Below are 25584 nucleotides of genomic sequence, written 5' to 3' on the forward strand. Positions count from 1 at the left end.
CTCACCCAACCCTCTGACTGCTTCTAAGTCTCCAACTGCCCTTCCAAACCTGCCACTGGCCTTCCAGAGGGAGGCAGTGGAATAGTGACATTGTTGCTGGATTAGTAATTCAGAGACCCAGAGCCATGCTCTGGAGACCTGGGTTCGAATGGCAGATGGTGAAATTTGAATTCAATAAAAACCTGGAATTAAAAGGCTAAAGATGACCATGAAACCATTGTTGATTGTCGTAAAACCTCATCTGGTTCACTAATGTCCTTCAGGGGAGGAAATCTGTCATCCTTAACTGGTCTGGTCTACTTGTGACTCCAGACCCTCAGCAATGTGGTTGACTCTGAACTGCCCTTGAGCATGACACCCACATCCAAAGAACAAAGAACAAAGAAATGTACAGCACAGGAACAGGCCCTCCAGCCCTTGAACGAATAAACAAAAACCTGTCTCTGACCCTCCAATTCCCCTGACTGCCCCGATCGTCCGACTGCCAAGGACCCTCCAACCTCCTCCACCAACCTCCCCCACCCTTCCCCCATGACTCATCCTCTGACCTTTTGTCTCCAGCAAACCCCCCTCCCCTGATTGATCCTGTGGCTTCCTCTTTGGCAACTCAACTGCTCATCTCCTTCACCCTGACCTGACCTCACCATCCACCTATCCCCTGCCACCTACCATGCTACCCAAATGTCATCCTATCACCCTACACTGCCGGCGCCTACCCGCATCACGAGCCTGCCACTTACTCACACTCATTCGCTGGGACACTGAAAAACTATTTAAACGTTTCAAAGCTTTTCAGTGCGTTAGTGAAGGAAGACTTACTAAAATACAGCAGCTAGTGCTGTAAAAAGGGGAAGTGGTTTAGTTTCCACCTGATGATCCTGTGCCCAAAGGAGGACACCCAGAACAAGAACACTCTGGGTTTGGAAGTCCAGAAATGCGGAACACCATCTTAGTATAAAGAAATAGGAGTAGAGTAATCTGACAGTGAATGACACTCCTCAGAAGATTTGGCCCAATATTACAGTAAATACCTTCTATTAAATAATACAAAATTTGTAATTATTACCTTATCTTAGACACCGTTAATACCTAATTCATGCATGCCTTCTTACAAAAAAATTACATAGCCCACTCATACTTCACAATGATGTTTATTTATAATGTGTAGCTAACCTCATACAATGAAGCTTAATTTGGTTCATTCATACAAACTGCACATTTGCTTTTTTAATATTTATGATCATATTGGGATAATAAATAAAAAGAGAAAAACAAAAGATACCAGCTATTTGTGATACAGACAGAAAATATGGGAAATTTCTAGTTCCACTTGTCTATTTTCAAGGGTTCATCCTATATTCAGAACTTCCAGGGTTACATCAACGTTATTACACATAACATGCTATTTTCCCCGCAGTTCTCTTTGAAGGTTATTAACACTTAAAAATCAAAAAGCTGGACAGTAAGGCAAGAAATTTAATCATGTACTTTAATCATTGAAGATTGATTGTATCTGCCAGTTCAGTGCTCCAGCAGTGTTGCTTAATGCCAACATCTTACACTGTAGCTTTCTGTGACATTTAAACAAAATATGAACAGAATCAGGCCACCAAAATATTAGGATTGGCATTTGGATGATGATCTGATCTAGAAATACAGATTTTGTTTGCATTGCAAACTTTGACATCTTCAGAATTAAGTATAATTGTGAGGCAGTATTGCAGAGAGACTGACTACAGCACACGGAGACACTACAGTCACAGGAATCACAAACAGGAGACAGAGGATGCGCTTTTACGGCCGCGTCGCGCTGGAGCGAGAGCACGACACAGCCGTTAGATTGCGGGAGAGGCCAAAATCGGGAAGCACGCCAGGCACCGATTGGTTTGCAATCTAACCGGCCCTTTCCCGTCGGCGTGGCGATAAACCAGTAATCACCACTTAAGGCCAATCTCCATACAATTAACGGAAATGACCCCCTATCTAATGGCCTCCCCAGCAAGTGGTCACGTGGGAACAGATTAATGGTCCTTTTTAAAGAGGTGAAGCTGGCGGAATGGTTGCTGCGTGAATCTGAGAAGGTGAATAACCATCTTCACTCTCGGGCGATAAGCCCGGGGGGGCACTGGGGTTGCTTTCCAGTGCTCAGGGCGGGGGTCGCCCCTAGGCTGGGGGGGGGGGATTTCTCAGCGCACCCAGGTCCACCATGCCACCCTCCTGGAGCAAGTTTACCCATAATGGGGACAACTGCAGCCCACCGACCACCCATAACTCCCACTGATCGTGGACGCCTCTGGCCGCGCGGCTGAAGGCTATTGCTAATAGGGAATTGGCAATCGTAGTTTTTTTAAAAAGTTTTTTTATTCAACAGATTTTCACAATACGAAAACAACCCAAACAAACAAAAAACTCCCCGAACACCCCCCCCCCCCCCCCGTCCACCCCCAATAATCATCAGTAACCAATTCCCGAAGGTGCACAATGAACAAACCCCAACAATTGTAAAACCCCTCCTTCACCCTCCTCAGCTCAAACTTCACCTTCTCCAGGGTCAAAAACGCCAGCAGGTCCCTCCGCCACTCCGCGGCACAGGGTGGAGAAGCTGACCGCCACCCTACCCATACATGCCTATGAGGCGAAGGCTAAGACATCTGACCCTGCACTCGCCTGCAGCTCAGACCGGTCCGACACTCTGAATATGGCTTTTAGGGGATGGGGCTCCACATCCACATGTAAGACCCTCTAGATTGTACTAAAGACCATCCTTCAAAACCTTTCTAGCTTCGGGCAGGACCAAAACATATGGATAAGGTTCATGGGGCCCCTCCCACATTGCTCGCAGACATCCTCCACCCCCTCGAACAGCTGACTCATGCTTGATTTTGTGAGGTGTGCTCTGTAGACTACCTTACGCTGTATCAGCACCAAATTTGCACACAAGGTCGAGGCGTTCTCCCTCCACAGCACCTCGCACCACAGTCCCTCTTCCAGAGCCACCCCCAACTCTTCCTCCCACTTTGCCTTAATCCCCTCCATGGACATCCTATCCTCCTCCAGGGTCCTCCCATAGTTCGCCGAGACGAACCCCCCTCTCCAACTCTCCAAGCATGCTCCGAAATCATGATTGCTAAGTACTCCGGCCGCCTAACCCCAGCCAATAGTGCCTTCCCCACTATGAAAAAGTCAATCTTCAAAAACATCTTGTGTAGACGGTAGCACAATGGTTAGCACTGTTGCTTCACAGCAGCAGGGTGCCGTATTCGATTCCCGGCCTGGGTCACTGTGCGGAGTCTGCACGTTCTCCCCGTGACTGCGTGGATTTCCTCTGGGTGCTCCGGTTTCCTCCCACAAATCCCGAAAGACGTGCTGTGAGGTGAATTGGACATTCTGAATTCTCTCTCAGTGTACCCGAACAGGCGCCGGAATATGGCGACCAGGGGCTTTTCACAGTAACTTCATTGCAGCATTAATATAAGCCTACTTGTGACAATAATAAAGATTATTGAAAACGAATACTCCCTTTCCCTCGGATGTAAGAACCTCCACGGCTCCACTCCTCCCAACTCCCTCATGAGCCCAGCCAACGCCTTCGCCCTGGCAGCAAACTATTTAAACTTTGACATGGACCAGGCCCAACACGATGCCCGGGCAGCAGGATTCTCCGCCATCGACGGGATGCCTCAGGTCCAGGGGGTAATAGATGGCATGCATGTCGCATTTCACGCACCGCGCTGTCAGGGAGTGCCCTACATCCACAGGGTGCAGTTCCACTCCTCGTATCCCACCACTTGAAGATCATGCACGTGTGCGAATGCTTCGCAGAGAGTGTGCACGACAGCTACATTCTGGGGAAGTCGGACAATCCCAGTCTTTTTGAGGATCACCCCAGGAAGGTCAGTTGGCCCTTGGGGGATAAGGGCTACCCGCTGAGGCCCTGGCTAATGATATCTGTATGGAGGTCAATGACTGATACGGAGACCCGATACAATGAGGCCCAAGCGGCCACCCGGGTTGTCATCGAGTGGTGCATCGGACTCGTCAAAATACGGTGCCCCCCCGTCCCGTCCCGTCCCGTCCCCCGAGGGTCGCCCATTTTGCAGTGGTCAGCTGTGCCCTCTATAACGTGGCACAGCTGTGGAGCGACCTGCAGGAGGTTGAGGAACAATGACAGACAGAGTGACGCTACATTCACCAGGAATCAGAGAACGCGGACAGACACTACAATCATCAGGAATCACAGGCAGAGACACTATAGTTACCAGGCAATATCAGTTAAGAGAAACAGACCAGATAGTCTGTAGGTATCAGAGACACCAGGCATTGAAACTACAGTCAGCAGGAATCACAGGCAGCACACAGTGAAACTACAGTTAGCAGGAATCAGAGACTGCAGAAACACTAGTCACAATAAATCACAGGCAGCAGGCAGCAGAGTCACCAGCAATCACAGACAGTAGACTGCGACACTACTGTCCCCAAGAATCAGAGGCGGTAGAGACACTATAGTCCCCAGGAATCACAGGCAGAGACACTACAGTTACCAGGCAACATTAGTTAATAGAAACAGAACCACAATGGAGATTGTTGGCAAGGCTTGTTCATCATCAGTTGTGAATTTGATCCACTTGCAGGACCATGCTGACATCGAATGGAAATTTGCCAGGACGAAGCTTTGGATGAGTTATTTTGATGAAGGTGCAACTCTTCCACCTCCTTTCAACATCATCCCCAGCCCAAAGTCTGTCTGGTACCTCTGCAAATGGCTGCACTCTCACATCTGTCCAAGCAGAGACTCGGAGAATGAACAAAAGCGCGAGAATCTCAGAGAATTTACAGTATGAAATCTCTTTAAAATATTCTATCAAATGCCATATTCACCAGCAACTCACTTTTCACTTCCCTTGTACTTTATGCAAATATAGTTGGCATGTGTGCATGCAAACACTGAGGAGGTGATTGTTGGTCACTAAGTTACGCTGAGCTTCCACTGGTATCAATAGAGGGCCTGAAGTTGGAGAGTGAAAAGTGAGAGATCTGTACTTCCCATTGTAATATCTTGCAGTAATGAACCAAGTTTTGGTTCTATTTACCTATAATTAATCAACTATCACAGGAGATTAAAAATTAGGGTAGAATCCATGACAAGCAAATGTTATAGAATTTATACGTTGTGTACGTATTGGGCTTGATTGGCCAAATAGCCCATTCTTGTCCCATCTTTTCTGCCTTCTGCAATGGTTAACCAGTGGAGTAAAATATTTGCTGCAAGCCATCCAGGTCATCGCGAGCTTGGTCAGTTCCCGTACCAGCCTCCCTGAACAGGCGCCGGAATGTGGCGACGAGGGGCTTTTCACAGTAACTTCATTTGAAGCCTACTTGTGACAATAAGCGATTTTGATTTTGATTCGATTTCGAGTTGCCGAGAGGCAGCCCCCCGGCGGCAGATTCCATAGGTAGGGAGAGTCAGCGGTCCAGCCTGCCTGGCAATGGCTGCAGCCACAGGCTGCTCTCTGGATGAGCCCAACATGCTGAGGCCATTTTTGTTTCACTTTAAAACTTTCATAAATTCCAAAGAGGCTGTCTCAAAATGGAAGCACTCCCTCTGTCCCTCTTCCCCAATGCTGCTCCCATGCTGGAGGATGTCTTATTGATCCTCCAGCTGAGAAAGCCCCCCCCCCCCCCCCCCCCCCATTTGGAGGGCAAGTCTGCCTGCTGGCCACAAATTGTCTAATTCAGGGAAAACCACTGACAGCTGACTGTCTCTCCAGAGTCATGACTGCCATTTGACCCCCACATCAGGGCTATGAGCCAAAGGGCAAAGTCTTGCCCTTAATTTCTCTAAACAGTTATATTTGCTGAACTCGGTATCCTTGCAGTTTGTTTTTGACAATGGACGATGTAGAAATATCCAGAGAACATCTTGACTGTTGCCGTTCAGAAGGATCACTGCAGAAAATCTTGCATTTCCCATAATTTCTGCCAAGTATTTACGTTCCTTTGTCAAATACCTGTAGAGACTTGAAAGGAAAATCCACAACTTATTTGGTGAATTGCACTGCCATGTCCGGATGCAAAGTGTGCAGAGAATGTGGCTCCAAGTTCAATCTCTATCTTTGCCGAGCCAGCTGGGTTAGCAATGTGGGACTGAGATCTGGCCCCTGAGCTGGTTGATACACCAAAACATGACAGGGTTGCCCAGTGATGTTTGCCAGCAAGTGCCCACCAATTGCCAATGCACGTAAGTGGACATTAAATGAGGACAAGATCAAGTCTCGGTCTTAATCTGATACCATCCCAACCAAATGGTTAACTAATGTGTCAAAATTCGAAGTCCAGGCTGACGAATGAAGAATGACGAATGTCAGTAAGCTACCAAAGCAGCTAATGTATGTGGAACGATTGACCAGCCTGGTCTAGGCGTGGAGGAGAGAAGATTTAAATCCGCACAGGGAGGGCATCTGCTCTGCTCATGTTAGTCCGATGTGTTCACACTGCCATGCTCAGCGTAAACTTAATTGACAAAAATCTTCACGTGGGAGCCCAACAAATAGGATGATTTTCAAAATCTTTTTTAAAAATACAGTGCAGATAAATGGTGAAGACCTTCCACTAACAGTACCATAATGTAGACTTCCTCCCTCCTGCTTGATCCAGGACAGAGGCTGAGGATAGATATCTAACCTTCACTCTAACCAACTCCTGGCTGGCCCAAATACCAGTTACTGTGAAATTCTGTGTCATTTTAGCATGAATTTATAAAGATTGGTCGAATCTGTTGACTGCCGTTATAATTTGTTTTGTCCATTTTTCGTAAGAATATGATAGAAATGACAGTAGATTGATCACACAAGATCAAAATAATAATGCCAATTAAAATAGAAACTAATAAAGACTCAAGCAAGCTTTAGAAACAGAGAGCACCAAATATGCCTCAAAAGGCCCTCCCTGGTCGATCAAGCCTTTTCACCACAAGAGATTTTAACTCCCTCTGCTCAGCAGATTTAGGGAAATCACAAGTTAAAATTAAGGTGGTCAACTCACCACCCCATTCCCATAGTGCCATAATCTCTCCCAGCGTATTCTGCAAGATAGCCCTAGGGGCACCTGAATCAGGCAGGAGCTTCCACTAAACGATGCAAATTGGGTATTTTAGTACACATAGGATGTGGATCCAATTTTAATGGCCTACTGGATTCAGTGTGAATGATCCCATTCAGCTAAACTAGGTGGGGATGAAGAAGCCTCTTTCCTAAGGCTGGAGACAGGTTGACAGTCATATTCTTAACTCACTTTCTCTAAGCTTGGAATACCCTTTATAAAGAGCTGGAGTAAACATAGATGAAAGAACCCAAGACCCTCCCTTCCTCTGCAGAACTGAGGCACATAAACCTCAGCAGTTTTCCATTTTGCTTTGGGAATTCCTGAAGGCTTCTCCGATGGCAAGAATTTTATTATTGACATTTGTGAAGGTTGTGAAAATATTGAAATTTGTTAATTCCAACCTGTTTAATTTTGAACTTTTGTTATGCTGTCAATGGAGCATGTCGCAGTGCCCACTGCCGTGTTTCTTCCGATAAATTAAAAGCTGAAAACTGTTTTCTTCTTCCAGGAACGTCATGCGGATGACTTGGTTCAAAACCAACACTACCAGGTTTGCTGACCAGTCAGTATTACAGAGAAATCACATAAAATCAACTCATTTAAATGCAATTCCTCACTAAGAATCAAAATTTGTCTACAGATCCATTCTATTCACAGCCTCCATTTTAACCTCTTGCTGCAGATCCTTCACTCGTCAGTCTTTACTCTGTCTCACTATTATCATTACAGTCAATGGTTGTCCGAGCGTTCCTTACTTGTTCCTGCCATGTCTTAAATATAGCAATCAACTTGCTTTTCCATCACTGTGTTGGAGTCAATGTCTATTCAGCAGTCAAATGACATCTTCATGGGCAATTTGCTAAGGCACACTCCCACATTGTTTTACGCTGAGATTTTAGATTATGATCCTATGGAATCTAGCAGTAATCCCCAACCTACAAACCATTACATCGGTGTCACCTTTATAGCTACACATCCTCACTAAATAACCTGAATAAAATAGTAGCTATATCACTATTAGTAGTTCGAGCGAAATCTTGAAAGGGATTAGGTTCATTTTATGCAAATATCATGTTGCACGAGCAAAGCATGTACTTCATTATTGGAAGGCTAATGTGGCGCTGTTTCTTCCATTGTTTTGTCCTTGTGACCTCAGATTTGGTAGTAAAGAAAATATCAGACATATACAGGGGGTAACAACTGTTGTTTTGTGTTACTGAAGGAAATGTGTCCTATGTATCAGTGAATTGTTCAGTTAAATACAATCTGTTAGAATTAATTGTGTGATTAAAAGCAAATAAGCTGTGCCAAACCTTTATAAAAGGTTCAGGGCCTTGTGTTCTTGGCTCGAAATTCAACACAAATTGCCAGTAGATTACGTCCCAGTCAGATTAGCCACAAAGACGGTTCGTGTGGGAGGTGTAAATGTCTCATTACTGCAGTAGAGGATGTTTCTGTTAGGAAAATAATCCGATAATGCTTCACGTTGATTCTGGGCATCAGGAGAGATAAATGATCTCCAAAAATATAAATGTGAAAATTTGAAAAAAATGCAAGTTTCATGAAGCTCAGGCATGTGGGAATATGTGAATTTCACAAAAACCTTAAACGTACCATACAGGGCCTATCTAGATGAAGAAAGATCTTTTCTAAAATATTATTCTACATCTAAGGCCACATAGGGCAGCAGGAGACTATGAGCAGAATTCTCTATTTCCCCGCCAGCAGAAAGTCAGGACTGTGGCCTGCTGGTGCTGGGAGCGATGTCGAGGTGGCATTCTCATACCTGTACAAAGCAAATTCATGCATAGCAGCGATCACACCAATTCCCTTGCACTTAATGGTCTCAGGCAACCATTTTGAACAAGCGCCGCAATCCCAGCAGCCAGATTCAGGCCCCTCTCCCCTCCATAACACAAATGTTGACCCCCCCCCCACCCCTCCCCTGCTGACAAGGGGAGCACCCCCAACCCATCATCAAGGGTGCACATCCTCCATCCACCGTGGGAAAAACAGGTCAACCCGCCCCCCCCCCCCCGCCCCCCCCCCACCCCACCCGACTGGCCAAACCCCTTCCCTCAGCTAACCCCCCTTGTCCTTTCACTTCCTCTTTCCTAACTGCAGAAAGCACTTAGCATTGTTGAAGTGACCAGCAGCTGTCAATCAGAACAAGGTTGTTCATAAGCATTGTGGTTAGGATCAATGGAGGGTACTTCAGATGCATTCAAGCGTAAAGGCAAAGGTTGTTAAACAAACCTACAGCTTGTTGTAGAACATTAAGCCGTCAATCAAAGTTAGTGAAAGATACTGCACTGTGAAATTGAATGAATAAACATTTCAATGGATCTCAGGGAATTTCAAGGTTTCTCAAGTGTCGTGGGCTTTCTAAGTTTGCTCAGACACTGCAACTAGCAGCAGTTTTAAATACATAGGGCTGAGGGAGCAGATGTGAGGAAAGGGAAGGTCTTACCTGGTTTTCAGGCAGAGCACAGTGAGAAAGCCATTTCAAAGTTCAAACTGAGATCACCATGCCGAGAGCGATCTTCACGATGCCCAGAGCAGGAAGAGGTGTTCCAGATATGGGCACCCATCTCAGGGACAGTCCCAGGGTCAACCGCTTACCCACAGCCCAAGTCTACCTAACCCCAAGGACCTTGGGGGACCCTCCCTCTGCAGCCGGGCAGCGGGCCCGAGGGGCACACAAACAATGGGCTAACCTCCATCGTGCCCGGACTGCGCTCGTTAATATTTTCACCAAAGCCTAGCCGGTGGAGTTTCCGCTTGTGCCGGGATGGGGCAGCGGGGGGGAGAGAGGTGAGAGGATCAGAGCATAACGGGTGAGTGAAGATTCGGGCTTCCAGCCAATTAATCACATTCAAAATGCATGTTCCCACCGGCATGGAGCAGAGGCCTGCTATAGCCGTTGGAATGGGACCTTAGGACTAGGGGCTGGAGTCTCCGATTTCGAGGCTATGTCCTGAGCGTGTGTCTAGTCTTATGATGAAAAAGTCGGCTCCGCCACGTAGCAGCTGCGCCACACAATAGCCCTGGCGTTCCCGACAGAAACAGCCAGAGAATTGCCGTGTCCATGGCCACCCATGTGCATGGTGACGACCTGCAGCAGTCACGCCGTATAACATGGCTCCGGCCGCGGGCGTACCCGGCCTGCCAGATAGTGCCCCCCTGTAACCACCCCTTGACCACCCTCCACAAGTCCCCCCAGCCCCCGCTGAAGCCCCCGCCCCGGCCAGTGGAACCGCTCCCCCCTCCCCGACTGGCGCCGCTGGATACAATCCGCAGCCGCCACGCGAGGTTGTTGAAAACTCAGAATACAAGTGAATTCAAGGGGCTGTTTAGCACAGGGCTAAATCGCTGGCTTTGAAAGCAGACCATGGCAGGCCAGCAGCACGGTTCGATTCCCGTAATAGCCTCCCCGAACAGGCGCCGGAAGTGGCGACTAGGGGCTTTTCACAGTAACTTCATTTGAAGCCTACTTGTGACAATAAGCGATTTTCATTTCATTTCAATCACACCATCGGGAAGTCGGCCCATCGGGGGCCGATCATCGGGCGAGGGCCTTCAGGTGACATCCTGAGGCCGTCCCAGCGGCGTGCGGCGTATTCACCGGAAGGTTGGGGCGGAGCATCCGAAAACAGGCACTGCCCCCGATTTTGCCGTCAGAAGGGATTCTCCGCCCGATCGTCGAATGCGATTTCGGCATCGAATCCCAAAAGGGATTCTCCGCCCAATCAGGATTCCCGATCTTAGCGGTGGGGAGCGGAGAATTCCACCCTGCTTACAGCCCAAGCATTATACTCTGAAGTTGACATCACTGAATCACAACATATTTAAAGATGAAGGTGGCTATTCACCTCGTCTTAAGTACATAGTATTTACTGCCCAGAAACAGGCCATGGTACATGACCTGCTTCCCAGCCTTATTAACCTAACTTTGTTATTATATCCTTCTATTCATTTCTATCTCAAATGGTTTATCCAGCTTCCTTTAAATGCTTCCTTCCAAGTCGTCTTGGAAGGTTACTTCATTCCATGTTCTAACCATAGTCTGGGTAAAATAAATTTCTCCGGAATTCTTCATCTGATTTCTTAGCAACTATCTTATATTTTTGGCCCTTCGTGCTGGTCTTCTCCATTCATATCTTTAAGACTTCTTTCAGGTGACCCCTCATTCTTCTCCAGAACCCTGTCCCAGCCTGCTGTTATGGCTCAGCAGATGGTAAGTGCTGGACAGGCTGCCCGAATCCCAAAAGGGAAATTTGAAACAAGCTGACATAATGGTTTGCAATTTGTGTGTTTTGAGGAGTTACCTGATGTCAAGATATGTAAATTCCACACCACTTATGATCGTTAAATAATAAATGTAAACATTTATTAAACTAGGTAAAAAGAAAAACGGCATTTGATGATACAAGAACACTTTTACATAGTTAATGGTATTTTATAAACATTTCCTAAAATATATTGATTAAATGAATTCAGAACTAAATCCCCATTTTGATGGCAACAGTCCTTATAGATTTTCTAATCTACAAAAGTTTCAAAGAACAAAGAAAAATTACAGCACAGGAACAGGCCCTTCGGCCCTCCAAGCCTATGCCGATCCAGATCCTCTATCTAAAACTGTTGCCTATTTTCTAAGGATCTGTATCCCTCTGCTCCCTGCCCATTCATGTATCTGTCTAGATATATCTTAAATGATGCTATCATGCCCGCCTCTACCACCTCCGCCGGCAATACATTCCAGGCACCCACCACCCTCTGCGTAAAGAACTTTCCACGCATATCTCCCTTCAACTTTTCCCCTCTCACCTTGAACTCGTGACCCATAGTAATTGAGTCCTCCACTCTGAGAAAAAGCTTCTTGCTATCCACCCTGTCTATACCTCTCATGATTTTGTAGACCTCAATGAGATCCCCCCTCAAAATCCGTCTTTCTAATGAAAATAATCCTAATCTACTCAACCTCTCTTCATAGCTATGCCCTCCATACCAGGCAACATCCTGGTGAACCTCCTCTGCATCTTCTCTAAAGCATCCACATCCTTTTGGTAATGTGGCGACCAGAACTGTCCGCAGTATTCCAAATGTGGCTGAACCAAAGTCTTATACAACTGGAACATGACCTGCCAGCTCTTGTACTCAATACCCCGTCCGATGAAGGAAAGCATGCCGTATGCCTTCTTGACCACTCTATCGACCTGCGCAGCCACCTTCAGGGTACAATGGCCCTGAACACCCAGATCTCTCTGTACATCAATTTTCCCCAGGGTTTTTTCATTTACCATATAGTAGCAGTAGCATTGCCACACAGTACCCTGCTACTTATAGAGGAAATCTCATATAGACTCTCCTCTCCGAGGGTGGCTGCAAAACTGGTGTTCACAAGTCTGGCTTCACCACACACTTGTCTTGTTCAAGATCTCACAGCCACCCCATTTCAGTCTCATTTTATATGCGTTTTCCCTTTGATCTTCCACTCTATTTTTTCGACAATGCTTTTGAAGTTCCTCTTCCCAGAACTGATCATTTCTTAAAAATGTCTTTATGACTACTATATTTATAAAGCAAATTCACTCCTGCTTCACAATTAAAATCCCCCAATTTCCTTTGAAACCCAACAGCCAACTTTACAATCACTTCTCTTACCTGCCTGATGTAAATTCCTGGTCAAACGCTTTCCTGGCACCCTGTTCATTACCACTTCAACCATTTCCCTCACACCTTCCTTACTGATGTTTATGCAGTCTAACTGTCTCAAGTTTAATTAAATTAGTCACACTCATAATCACACACACACGCTTGTTTCCCTGTATATGACAATAATATTACAAAAATATTAAGAACTCTCATTTTCCTAACAGCACTCAATCTTTCCCAATAGGTCAAAGCGCTCAGTTCAGATAGCATCATAGTAAATAATTTTTGCACCTTCTCCATTGCCTCTTCATCCACATGGCAAGCCAAATTGTTTGCAGGTCCACAAGTGTGGTCAAACCAGACTGTCCATCTAGAGAGACTCTATTGTGTCCCATCGCTGTATTTAATTGTTTATGTCGAAGCTATTCATCTCCATCATTTTGTCTATTGTTACACTGCATGAAGAACTTCCTGATATAATCCTGAATATATTTAATTACTGATCTGTACTTATGTCACTTGTCCTACTCTCACATTTTAATTTGAAGTGTAGGAGCATTCTGGATTAAACATCACACATTGATCAGCATGATTACCTCTCCAATGCCTCCTATTCAGGCTGAAAAACCAATGTTTCTTCAATTGTTCCTCTTAACATTAGAACCTAGCACAAAAAATCAGCCTTCTGGTTTTTCTTTGCACTGTCTCCAGCACTTCACTATTTGACTGTTTGCTCACCAAATCTGGACACAATACTCGAAGTGCAGTATGTACAGTTTGATTTGATGTTTTATGGAGGGAGCCAATTTTACAGCAATTAGTGCAGCATGATAAATGGGCTACAATCTTGTTTGGCATTTATTTGCTAATATTTTTATGCTGCGTAAAAATGTAACCACCATCGTCAAGAAGTAAAAGGTTTTCCAAATGTTGCCACCTCCGGGTGAACCCTAACAGTGAACCTCTCAAGGCGAACTTAATTTTCTCCATACAGAGAAAGCTTGCCATATCCGATAGCCAGGTCTCCGACTTTGAGTCCCTCCATGCCAATAGTATCCGTCTCCGGGCTACCAGGGAAGCAAAGGCCGGAACGTCTGCCTCTTTTTCCTCCTGGATTCCCGGATCTTCCGATACCCCGAAAATCGCCACCTCTGGACTCAGCGTCACCCTTGTTTTTAACACCGTGGACATGACATCTGCAAACCCCTGCCAAAATCCCCTAAGCTTTGGACATGCCCAAAACATGTGGACATGGTTCGCTGGTCCTCCCGTGCATTTTGTGCACCTGTCCTCCACCCCAAAGAATCTGCTCATCTGGGCCACTGTCATGTGAGCCCGATGAACAATCTTAAATTGTATCAGGCTGAGCCTGGCACATGTTGCGGCGCGTTGACTCTACTCAACGCATCTGCCCTTAGACCATCCTTTTTTAAAATAAATATGTTTATTCAAAATTTTTTCAATACATTTTTACAAAACACTCCAGAAAGGAAAGAAAATATACAAAAGAGAAATAAAAATGGCCTTACGCCAACACACAAAGCAACTTAAACCTCTAACCATTAAACTATCTAACAAATTAAGAACAAAAATGGGGCAACGCCCCTTACAATACAAGTAGCCCCCCCCCCCTCTCCCTGGGTTGCTGCTGCTATTGACCTCCACCGAACGTTCCGCGAGAAAGTCTAGGAACGGTTACCACCACCTCAAGAACCCCTGTACAGACCCTCGCAAGGCAAACTTTATCTTCTCCAACCTGAGAAACCCCGCCATGTCATTGATCCAAGCCTCCACGCTTGGGGGCTTCGCGTTCCTCCACATTAGTAAGATCCTTCTCCGGGCTACCAAAGAGGCAGCCGGTCCCATTCCCGCACCACTTGGATGCCCAGGTACCTAAGACTACTCTCTACTGACCTAAACGGCAGCTCTCCCAGTCGCCCCTCCTGTCCCCTCGCCTGAACCACAAACATCTCACTCTTTTCCACATTTATCTTATACCCCGAAAACCGGCCGAATTCCCCTGGAATCTTCATGATTCCTTCCATCCCCTCTACTGGGTCCGAAACATACAGAAGCAGGTCATCTGCATAGAGCGAAACCCTGTGCTCCATCTTTGATCATACACTTGGCAGATATTTCCAGGTCACAGGCAGGTGTTTCCAGGTCATGGGCAGGTGTTTTCAGGTAGCGGGTAGTCCTTTCTCAGGCTCCTTTCCGGGACTCCCCTTGCCATTGGGCGTCCTCAAAGAATTGTGTCCCATCCATTAGTATGTTCCTCCAAGTAGGTCTCTTCTGAGCAAGGGTCTCCCAGGGTGTTGACGTGTATGTTGCATTTCTTGAGGTGGGTCACCCAGGTGTTGATGTCTATGTTGCATTTCTTGAAGTAGGCCTTTAGAGAGTCTTTGAAGCGCTTTCTTTGTTCACCTTTTGTTTGCGAGACTTCCTTGAGCTGGACGAAGATGATTTGCTTTGGCAGTTGGGACATGGTCGGCCCAACAGAGTTGGTTTTCGATGATCCTGGCCTCAATTCCAGTGCTCTTGGCTCTTTCAAGGACACGGATGTTAGTACGCCTGTCCTCCCAGCTGATGCGGAGAATCTGTATCAGACAGCCTTGATGGTACCTCTCCAGGGCCTTGAGATGGCATCTGTACGTGGTCCAAGTTTCTGAACCAGATAGAAGAATTGGGAGGGCAACTGCCTTGTGCATGAGGATCTTCTTGTCAGCACGGATGTCACAGTCGTCAAAGACTCTCATCCTTAGACGTCCGTGGATTGGATACGATGTTGGATCACCGTTATGATCTGTTCACTAACCAGTGTCAAATGAACAACCCAATCTTTATCATCAAAATGAAGCATTTGCCAGTGATGATACTTTCGCATGACGATAATACATTTACATTAAATATCAAGCCAAATGTTTACTAACACTTCAGATTGAAGTCCCTTTAAATGTAGCAAGTTCATCTGCTTAATAATTTAACAATACAGCGAACGATTCATATTAGTTACAGTAACAAGCATAATGAAATAATTGTTCCTTTTCATTTGGCAGGAGGTTATTAAAAATTTAGTGAAAAGATACGTTGCAGCTATGATCAGAAGTGCTAAAACTGATGAAGGACTTACAGAAGAGAACTTTAAGGTAAACATGGTACTTATTTTAATACCCCTTACTTTCTGGTACTATTTTGATTGTGGTTTCAAGCATTTGTTGTCCTGTACACTAATTTCCACTGGGAATCTGATGGAGACAGAGAGGTAGACAAAGCAATTTGGGTTCACAAATTCATTCTCTTTTTCTCTTGTAAATACCTTGACTTGTTCACTTCCAAATCAGCACCCAGGTCAATAAGACCCAGTTCAAAGACAAATCTTGTCCATGGACATCTTTGCTTCCACTTTACATTGCCAGCCAAGACTTCAATCGTATTGGAGTAGTGTTACTGCTGCCCCTGGGGGAGGCGGGGTGGTGGTGGTGGTGGTGGGTAGAGACGAGGTATTCCTCTGGTGCTTTGTGAATTGAGCGCAGTAGTGGCAAGATGCAATATCTTTTACAATATTCTGCCTGCTGGGTTGTATGGAGTTATTCCAACCATCAGGAACAGACAGCTGGCAGGGATATTGTTGCCTGTGCTGTGGAAGTCAATCCACAATGCACATGGACAGATTCCAGAACATAAGAGTGCCTCAGCATTGACAGAGCCATTGCTACACGATTGCAATGTGGCAATAAATTTCAAGCACTTTTTCCTATTTCATCTCCGATTCGTCTAATGCCTTAAAAAAGTGTAAATATTTGCAGAGCTATGGGGAAAAAGGAGAGAAACTAAATTATTATCTCCTTCACAGGCTGAATGGCTTCCTTCTTTGCTGCATCATTTTATCAATCTAGAAATGATATTCGGAAATAACTACAACAATTTACATGTTAATCTTTGAAACCAAGTAAAACACAAATGTGCGTAAGATCCTGGTATCAGACTCAACGATTAATTGACAATGGACAATTAGAATAGAATTAAATATTCAAATGTACAGATTTTAATATGTGTCATTTGGGACATTCTGAACCGAAATCACTGGCTGCTGGTAATAAACTATGCTATTGGAAATCTGACCCTAGTACAATCTCCCCATGGGCTGGATTCTCCGTTTCTGAGATTAAGTGCTGACGTCATCGTGAAAACTGTGGAGTATCACTGCGGCAAAACCTCCAAAGGGGCTAGCACGGGCGTCACGGGAAACGCCACACTTTGCAAGGAGAACGGTGGCGGATTCGCCAGTTCCGTGATTGCCGTAAAGCTACAGCCGCACTTAATGGATTCTTCACCCCCCCTCCCACACACACACACGCACACAACCGTCGCAGCCAACATGGCTGGAAGGAGAGTAGCGCCGCGCTTCCAGGATGCTGAGCTGCAGACCCTCCTGGACTCAGTGGAGGAGAGGCGGATGGTAATGTACCCGGGAAGAAGATCGTCAGGCGCCGCTGTTTGCCGTGCCTGGGCGGAGGTGGAAGTCGCCCAGACTGCCATCCAGTGTAGAAAAAAACTGCACAATCTCCTCAGGGCGGCCAGGGTGAGTAGGCAGTGCTATGCCCCTGGCACCAACACCCTGCCCCCCACACACATGTGACCCGGACCACCCGCCCCGGGGACGGCCGGACCCCCACCTTGCTCCAAAAGCCAGCACCCATGCCAGCTGCAATGGTCATGTGCCCTGGCCACCGATGCCATCATCTACCCAACCCTGGGCTGCATGCGCCGGACTGTCTAACAGTGTCGTTGTTTATGTTCCCCCCCCCCCCCAACCAGGACAAGGCCGCGCACAAATGCTGGGAGCGGGAGAAGACCAGAGGGGGACCACCAGACCTGCGTCCCCTCACCATGCCCGACCAGAGGGCACTGGACGTGGTCATTGACCTGGTGGAGAGGGAGGTCGCCGAGTTGGAGGTCGGCGGCGGGCGGCAAAGTGAGACCCCCTGTCTAATTGCGGATCCGCATGACACATGTGTGCCCCCTTCCCAATCACCTTCACCCACCCCCCTCACCCCTCCCCTCACCCCTTCACCTCAGCCCTCACCCCCTCACCTCAGCCCTCACCACCTCACCCTCATGCCTCACCACCTCACGCCTCACCCTCACGCCTCGCCACCATCCGGCTGTCTAACCATACATGGCATCTTGTGTCTTACAGGACCTGCCGGAGATGGGCCCAGCCCATCAGGGGCGCCAGAACACCAGCCCTCTGCCGAGACACAGGAGACCCCAGAGCTCGGGTCAGAGGAGGACTTTGCGTCAAAGCGGTCTCCAATACCCTCCAGCATCACAGAGGCTATTACCTCGGTTGCGCACATTAGTAAAGAGGCTCCTGGGGCACTATTTGGTGTGCACCACACATTGTATCTGGTACAGCAGGTGGAGGTAGGAGCTGCAGCGGGGCTGGACGGTCGGAGAGCATTCAGGCCCCAGGAAACAGCTGCCGTCCAGATGGGTCCCGGGCTCCTGGAACATCCAGTCCCACCCACTGTGCAGCTGCAGTCAAGAGACCCAGGGACTACAGGAGGGGGTGATGGCCGGCTTCCAGCACCTGCAGGGGCAGGTGGAGGAGTCCAGCCACGTGCAGGATCAGGGGGTGGTGCCAGTCATGCGATCACCCAGGCCGAAACCGCATGGGCAGCATCCGCGGTGGAGGCAATGGGGGCGACGGTGTCGGATATGGGTCTGAATGTGCAAGGCCTGGGGCATTCTGTGCAGGTGGGGGCCGAATCCCAGGACAGGGCTGCCCTCTCACAGGCAGCCATGTGCCAGAGCCAGCTGGAGATTGCAGCGGCGCTCCTCAGCATGGCCCAGTCACAGCAGGCCATGGCTGAGAGCGGCGGCGGCAATGACCAGGTGCAGGGCGGCATGGCGCAGGCACAGAGGGAGGTGACCCAGAGGGATGTGGCCACTCACTGGCTGATGTGGCCCACACCCTGAGGGACGTGGCCCACACCCTGAGGGACATTGCCCACTCACTGGCTGATGTGACACAGACCCTCAGGGTGGTGGTATTGTCGTATAGTGATGTGGTGCAGTCCCACACGGAGATGGGCCACTCCCTGCGCTCCATTGCTGCAGACGTTCAGACCCTTGTTGAGGCCAGGGCGGGCCTCCAGGACTGGCAGCGCCAGGTGTTGGGGGGGGGGGGGGGGCGGGCTGTCTCAGGGGTTGGATCCGCTCACACCGCCGTCCTGTGGAGAAGCCCGGGGGCCTTCGGGCACCCCGAGGGAGGAGGAGATAATGGGGCCCGTGCCGGTGGCACCTGCAGGAGAAGTGCCGGAACCGCAGCACCTCAGACTCCCCCCCCCGCACCCCCCCCACCCCCCCCCACCCCCCCCCCCCCCCCCCCCCACCCCCCACCTGCCCCTGGTGCATCTGGTGGGCAGCGGGTGGAACAGGGCAGTACTACACCACTTGGGACGCCCGAGGAGCAGCCAGGCCCATCCAGGCTGGGCCGCCCCAGGAGACGTGTGCCAACGGGGACCCTCGTTGCAGGACAGGAGTCACAGCAGGCCGCCTCCACTCCTGCTGTACCATCTGGGGAACCACCTAGGCGTAGTGTTAGAGCCCGTCAGGCCAGAAAGTTAGACAGCAGTTGAATTGGCACGGTTGCAGGGTACAGTCTAGTTATAGGGGCTAGGGCACATGTTCATACCATTCAAAGCTGCCTTGGTGCTCTGTCTGATGGGTGTGGGGGTGGGGCGGTCAGTGTTGGCCAGTGGGGGTGGGGAACAAGTGAGGCCCAGCTCGCAGGGATCACCCAGGTGGAAGGTGCTACTGTGGGCATGAGTCAGACCCGCAGAGTGGGTTGTCATCATCCTCTATCCAATGGACGACACCCGCTGTCACTGCCAACCCAGGGCCCCCAGCTCGTAGGGCCGCAGGTATATATTACGGAGGGGGAGTGCATGCAGGTGGTTTGGTGGTGTGGGAGGTGAGCGTGTTCGGTGGTGTGGGAGGTGAGCGTGTTTGGTGGTTTGGGAGGTGAGCGTGTTCGGTGGTGTGGGAGGTGAGCGTGTTCGGTGGTGAGGGTGTGTGGTCTGACCTTGGCCAGCGACCCCTCTCCACCCCTAGTCTGTGAACGTGTCTCAATGAAAGCATCCGTGTGTGCTGGCCCTGGCAATTGTGTGGCCTCCCATGCCTGGCCAGGCCCCATGTCACGCTCATTGCCCCCTCCCCCTCATCCTCCACATCTGGCGAGGCCTGTCGTTCCTCCTCATCCTCCTCCAGCACATCGCCCCTCTGCTGGTCTATATTGTGGAGGACGCAGCAGACCACCACGATATGGGCGACCCTCCTGCCCTCGTACTGGAGAGCCCCTCCGGAGCAGTCCAGGCACCTGAAGCGCATTTTCAGGACCCCGAAGCACCTCTCAACCACGCCCCTGATCGCTGTTTGGGCATCATTGTAGCTGTTCTCCGTGTCGGTCTGTGGCCCCCATGTGGGTGTCATCAGGGTTGCAACGGGTAATCCCTGATGCACAGCAACCAGCTGAGGGGGGGGCGGGGAGATGCTCCTTGAACATGTCGGGGATCACCGAGTGCGCCAAGATGAAAGAGTCATGTACACTGCTCGGGAATCGCGACGTCCATAATCCGCATCTGATGGTCACAGACCACCTGAATGTTCATGGAGTGGTACCCCTTCCTGTTCGACACCAGCGGCCTGTTATCCGCCGGTGGCCGTAGGGCGACATGTATCCCATCGATGACCCCCTGGACCCGGGGCATCCCGGCGAACCCCGCTGCCCGGGCATCCTGGTAGGCGCGGCCCACAGGATACTGGATGTAATGCTCCGCCTGGGCATACAGGGCGTCAGTGATGGCACGAATGCACCTGTGCGCTAATGCCTGGGAGATGCCGGGCAGGTCCCCACTCTGCGACTGGAATGATCCCGTGGCATACAAGTTCAGCGAGACTGTCACCTTGACGGTCACCGGTAGCAGGTGTCCTTCCCCATTCCCCTACGGTGCCAGGTGTGCCATCATGTGGCAGATGTGTTGCACTGTCTCCCTGCTCATCTGCAGTCTCCTTCTGCATACCCGGTTCGGAAGGTCCTCAAAGGACATGCGGTCGCGGTAAACGCGTGGCCTCATCCGGCGCCTCCTTGACACCTTCTCCTCCACCTTGGCCTGTCCAGTGGGCGGCCCTCCAGCCTGAGCCTCTGCCATCTGCCCCTCTGCAGCCCACAGCTCTGCTGCAGCCTCTGCCTCCCCCTCTGAGCGGCCTCTGCTCATGCTGCCTCAGGGCTGCATATAGGGCCTGCGGCCCATGCCACTTCCTACTTCCTCTATCAGTCGCTGCAGCCAGCACACCAGGTTCACAAGTTTTTATAGTACATTAGAAACACACCTTCGGGAATTTGGCCCATCCAAGGCGCTGAATCGCAGAGGCCCCGGAGAATTGGTCATCAGGACCGCTCACGATATGTCTACTGTACTTTCTGGCCACGCGGCGGGCGCGTTTTGGGGGGGCCGAAGAATCCCGATTTGGCGTGAAACCAGAGTCAGGCTCGGAACCTATTTGCCCGATCGCGTTTCGCGATTTCTGCGTCAGCTTAACGGAGAATCCAGCCCCGTATCTTTGTGCTTTTAGCAAGTGCTAGGTAAAATTTGTGATATCTTATAATTGCCTTCAAGTGGAACCTGTCTCAATGCCAGGCAATATTCAAAGAAAATGACAGATTCCTTCAATGTTCGAACGATTAAACACGTTATTCAATTTCGTACACAGTGACACAGACCAGAGGGTTGCAGGATTTGAAGAATAGGCTTAGCTAGTTTGTGTCAAATTAACCTTACTCATTACAAGCTTGGAGTAAGTCATTCATAAAACAGTTTGTGTGTACCAAATGGGCTTTATTAATACAGCATAGGTGATCAGGTCATACAGTAGAAAGGGTAGCTTTGGGTTTCTCTCATTCCAAGTCACGCTGGAAAAGCAGCTTTTTAGATTCAAAGGTACATTTTCCAGATAAGCCTTCATGAGTTATCTGTCCCTGGAACTTCCCAAAGACCATTTGTCTGCTTAAACTAGAACAGACTTCTGTTCTATACTACAGTTAATTGCTACCTCTGTCTATTTTTAATTACACTATAGTTGTAATCACTTTTGATTGTTGTCATTCCAGTCACATAAGTCCTTGTACAGGCATTCCTTATAGATGATAATCAAACATCGGGAGAGGAACGAAGCTTCTTCGTTCATAAAGTCCTCACTGTTCTCCTGTTATCCTTAGAAAGGCCTTTTCTTATATGATCAGATATAGTTATTCAGTTTGATTATTAACACCTAACTCTTCAATACAGCCAGAGGGGCCACAATTGACCATTATTGCTGCAAGGTACTTGCCTATATTATACAGAAACCCAAAATTGTTTCCTGTAACACAGGGAGCAGTGCTGGGAAGGAAGCAATATCCTTTTTGGCTTATTGGGAGGTAGATTTGGATAAAAGTGAAAGTGTTGTTGGGGATAAATAGTTGGCATTTAAAAAGTAAAAACTGAATAGAAATGCGAGGAACTAGGTGACAGCAGATTTGACAACAGCACTGGGGAGTGAATTTACAAAATCATTGAAAAATCCTGAGTTAGACTATTAAAGTAAATTCATCTCTTTTACATCATTAATTTTAGTAACTACTCAGTCATCACCAAATGTTTCCACTGTATTTATATGATGGTGAACCTAATAGTACAAGACAACTGAATATCTTCTCTTGAATAGGCAGCACGGTAGCATAGTGGTTAGCACAATTGCTTCACAGCTCCAGGGTCCCAGGTTCGATTCCCGGCTTGGGTCACTGTCTGTGCGGAGTCTGCACGTTCACCCCGTGTGTGCGTGGGTTTCCTCCGGGTGCTCCGGTTTCCTGCCACAGCCCAAAGATGTGCAGGTTAGGTGGATTGGCTATGCTAAATTGCCCTTAGTTTCCAAAATTTCCCTTAGTGTTGGGTGGGGTTACTGGGTTATGGGGATAGGGTGGAGGTGTGGGCTTGGGTAGGGTGCTCTTTCCAAGAGCCGGTGCAGACTCGATGGGCCGAATGGCCTCCTTCTGCACTGTAACTTCTATGTCTAATACCATCATTCTGATAAGGAACATATGCTTACAACTCAGCATATCTGGGTTCCGTCTGTATGACTTGGTATCTCCATGGGCATGGAATTTACCAAATATGTCATCAGGTTTGGAGGGGAAAAGCATCCTTTGATATATCACAAGATAAGGTCATCTAAATTTGACCTCTGCAGTGCAGTAATTGGTTTTATTGTTATCACAGGAACTGAAACAGGATATCTCCAGTTTCCGCTATGAGGTTCTTGGCCTTTTGGGAAACAGAAAAGCATCTCGAAGAACATATTCTACCAGCAGCGATGGGATGCAAATAGGAGACTTGGAAGAAGATAGTGCAGAAGAAATGAAAAAAATTGTGTCGTTCAATTTGGCAGGTGAAAGCAATGACCGAAAGAAGCTGAAAATGAACTCTTTCAGTGTTTCAGCTCTAATCAAATCAGTTTCTGGAATTGACCTGAATGAAGAAAAATCTAAAAATAATATGCTGAGTAAGCAACCTTCATCAGTCAGAAACGGCAATCGATTCCAGAGATGCCCAAACTCCAAGAAGGATTCTTTCAAAAGACTTGGCCTCTTGTTCAGCAAGATGAATGGGCAACTCTCTGAACCAAGTCCCGAGCCTGTCTCGAGCATTTCTGATGGACTACATCAAGCGCACAATATGTGGCAGGACTTCACGTATTCCCAAATTTCGAATCCTAACAATATAACCAAGAGTGAGAGCAGTCTCAATGCTGTTGGTCTTAATGAAGTGAACAGTAGAAACAGAATTGATAGCCATTGTTCAGCTAACCATAATGACTCCTTCAATTGCTCTTCCAATATCAGTGCCTCCAATAACAAACTCATTGACTCATCAAGTGATGTCTATGACTCCTGGGGGGAAGCCTGTGACTTGCTGATGACCAGGTGGAACAGTCGTCAAGAGGACTATGTAACAACTCAATTATAATACAGTATAATATATCGAGATATTACTTTACCACAGAGACTTGGGTCATATCCATGAGGAATTATTTTTAAAACTATTAAATATATAGAATATGTGGCTGTTAGGGTCTTTTCTAAAGAGGAACCCTGCTTTCTGTAAATTACGATAACTTGTATTTGTATAGCACCGTTAATATAATAAAATGTCCCAAGGCGCTTCACAGGAGCGTTATGAGACAAAATATGATGCAGCGCCATGTAAGGCAACAGTATATCAAACTGGTCGAAGAGATAGGCTTAGGAGCATCTTGAAAACAGAGGGAGAGAGGTGGAAAGATTCAGAGAAGGAATTCCTAAGGCACGGATACCAAAGGTGGGGCAATTGAAATAGGTGGGGCAGCATGGTGGTACAGTGGTTAGCACTGCTGCCTCACAGTGCCTGGGGCCCGGGTTCAATTCTGGCCTTGGGTGACTGTGCGGAGTTTATACATTCGCCCAGTGTCTGCATGAGTTTCCTCCAAGTGCTCCAGTATCCTCCCACAGTCCAAAGATGTGCGGGTTTGGTGGATTGGCCTTGTTAAATTGCCCCTTACTATCCCAGGATGTGCAGGTGAGGTTACGGGGTTATGAAGATAGGGCGGTGTGGACATGGATAGATAGAGTGTTCATTTGAAGGGTCGGTGCAGACTAGATGGGCTGAATGGCCTCCTTCTGCACTGTAGGGATTCGATGAAAGAGACCTGAATTCAAGAGCATAGATATTGGGGGGTGGTTGTGTGGCTGAAACCAATCACAGATATAGGGAGGCCACAGAAGCACTAAAAAAAAAGGCGAGAATTTTAGAATTAAAACATTGCTTAACCAGGATCTAATGTAAGTCAACAAGCAGAGTTATGATGGGTGAATGTGACTTGGTGCAAGGAGGGACACAGACAACACCGTTTTAGATTACTTCAAGTTTATGGAGAAAAGAAAGTTTGAGGTGCGCTTTGGAATATTCAAGTCTAGAGGTAAGAAAGGCATGGATGAGCATTTCAGAAAGAGTTGAACTATGGCAGGGGTACAGCCAGGTGATGATATGCTGGAAAGGCTTTCTTAATGATGGTTCGGATATGTGGTCGGAAGCTCATCTCAATATCACAGTTATGAAATATTGGGTTAATTTAACCTCCCTTATCCCAGATGTGTCATGATCAGGTTAAGTCCCAAAACACACTGGTTTTTGAAAGCACCCCATCACCAGTTTCTCAGAGCAACTAGGGATGGGTCATAATAGTTGGCATATCTGCGAAGCCTACATGCTAGGACTGAATTTTTGTGGTTTTGCTACCAGAGGGGTTAATAATGATGTCATCTTTTATTATTGTCACAATGAAGTTATTGTGAAAATCCCCTAGCCACCACACTCCAGCACCTGTTCGGGTCCACAAAGGGAGAATTCAGAAAGTCCAAATCACCTAACAGCATTTCTTATGGGACTTGTGGGAGGAAACTGGAGCACCCGGAGGAAACCCACGCAGACACAGGGAGAACGTGCAGACTCCGCACAGACAGTGACCCAATCTCGGAATCGAACCTGGGACCCTAGCACTGTGAAGCAACAGTGTTAACCACTGTGCTACCGTGCCGCCACCCCTTAACGGGGTTGCTCGCTCAGGCTGAACCCTGGCAGTGTGAAATCTAAATTTGCTTTATGACCCAGTTATAACTTTCAAATTGCACCTCGCAGTCATCACCAAGACTGCCTATTCACACCTCCCGGCATACCTCAGTACCTC

The 25584-nt window shown here is 48.0% G+C and overlaps 1 protein-coding gene across 2 annotated transcripts in view; it reads left to right on the forward strand.

The window, feature by feature from the left end:
* The window catches only part of LOC140421192 (short transient receptor potential channel 5-like), a 153802-nt gene extending 129745 nt beyond the window's left edge, over nucleotides 1-24057 (forward strand). Inside the window, exons 9-12 of one of the 2 annotated variants that reach the window (XM_072505699.1) lie at nucleotides 4632-4835; nucleotides 7610-7651; nucleotides 15816-15905; nucleotides 23082-24057. In XM_072505699.1, coding sequence (XP_072361800.1) covers nucleotides 4632-4835; nucleotides 7610-7651; nucleotides 15816-15905; nucleotides 23082-23828 — 1083 coding nt within the window. In that variant the 3' untranslated portion in view covers nucleotides 23829-24057. The remainder of the gene's footprint in view (nucleotides 1-4631; nucleotides 4836-7609; nucleotides 7652-15815; nucleotides 15906-23081) is intronic. The other variant, XM_072505700.1, reaches the window with a different exon arrangement.
* Nucleotides 24058-25584: the final 1527 nt, after the last annotated feature.

Source organism: Scyliorhinus torazame, chromosome 5 (genome assembly GCF_047496885.1).
Source record: "Scyliorhinus torazame isolate Kashiwa2021f chromosome 5, sScyTor2.1, whole genome shotgun sequence".
Lineage (NCBI taxonomy): Eukaryota > Metazoa > Chordata > Chondrichthyes > Carcharhiniformes > Scyliorhinidae > Scyliorhinus > Scyliorhinus torazame.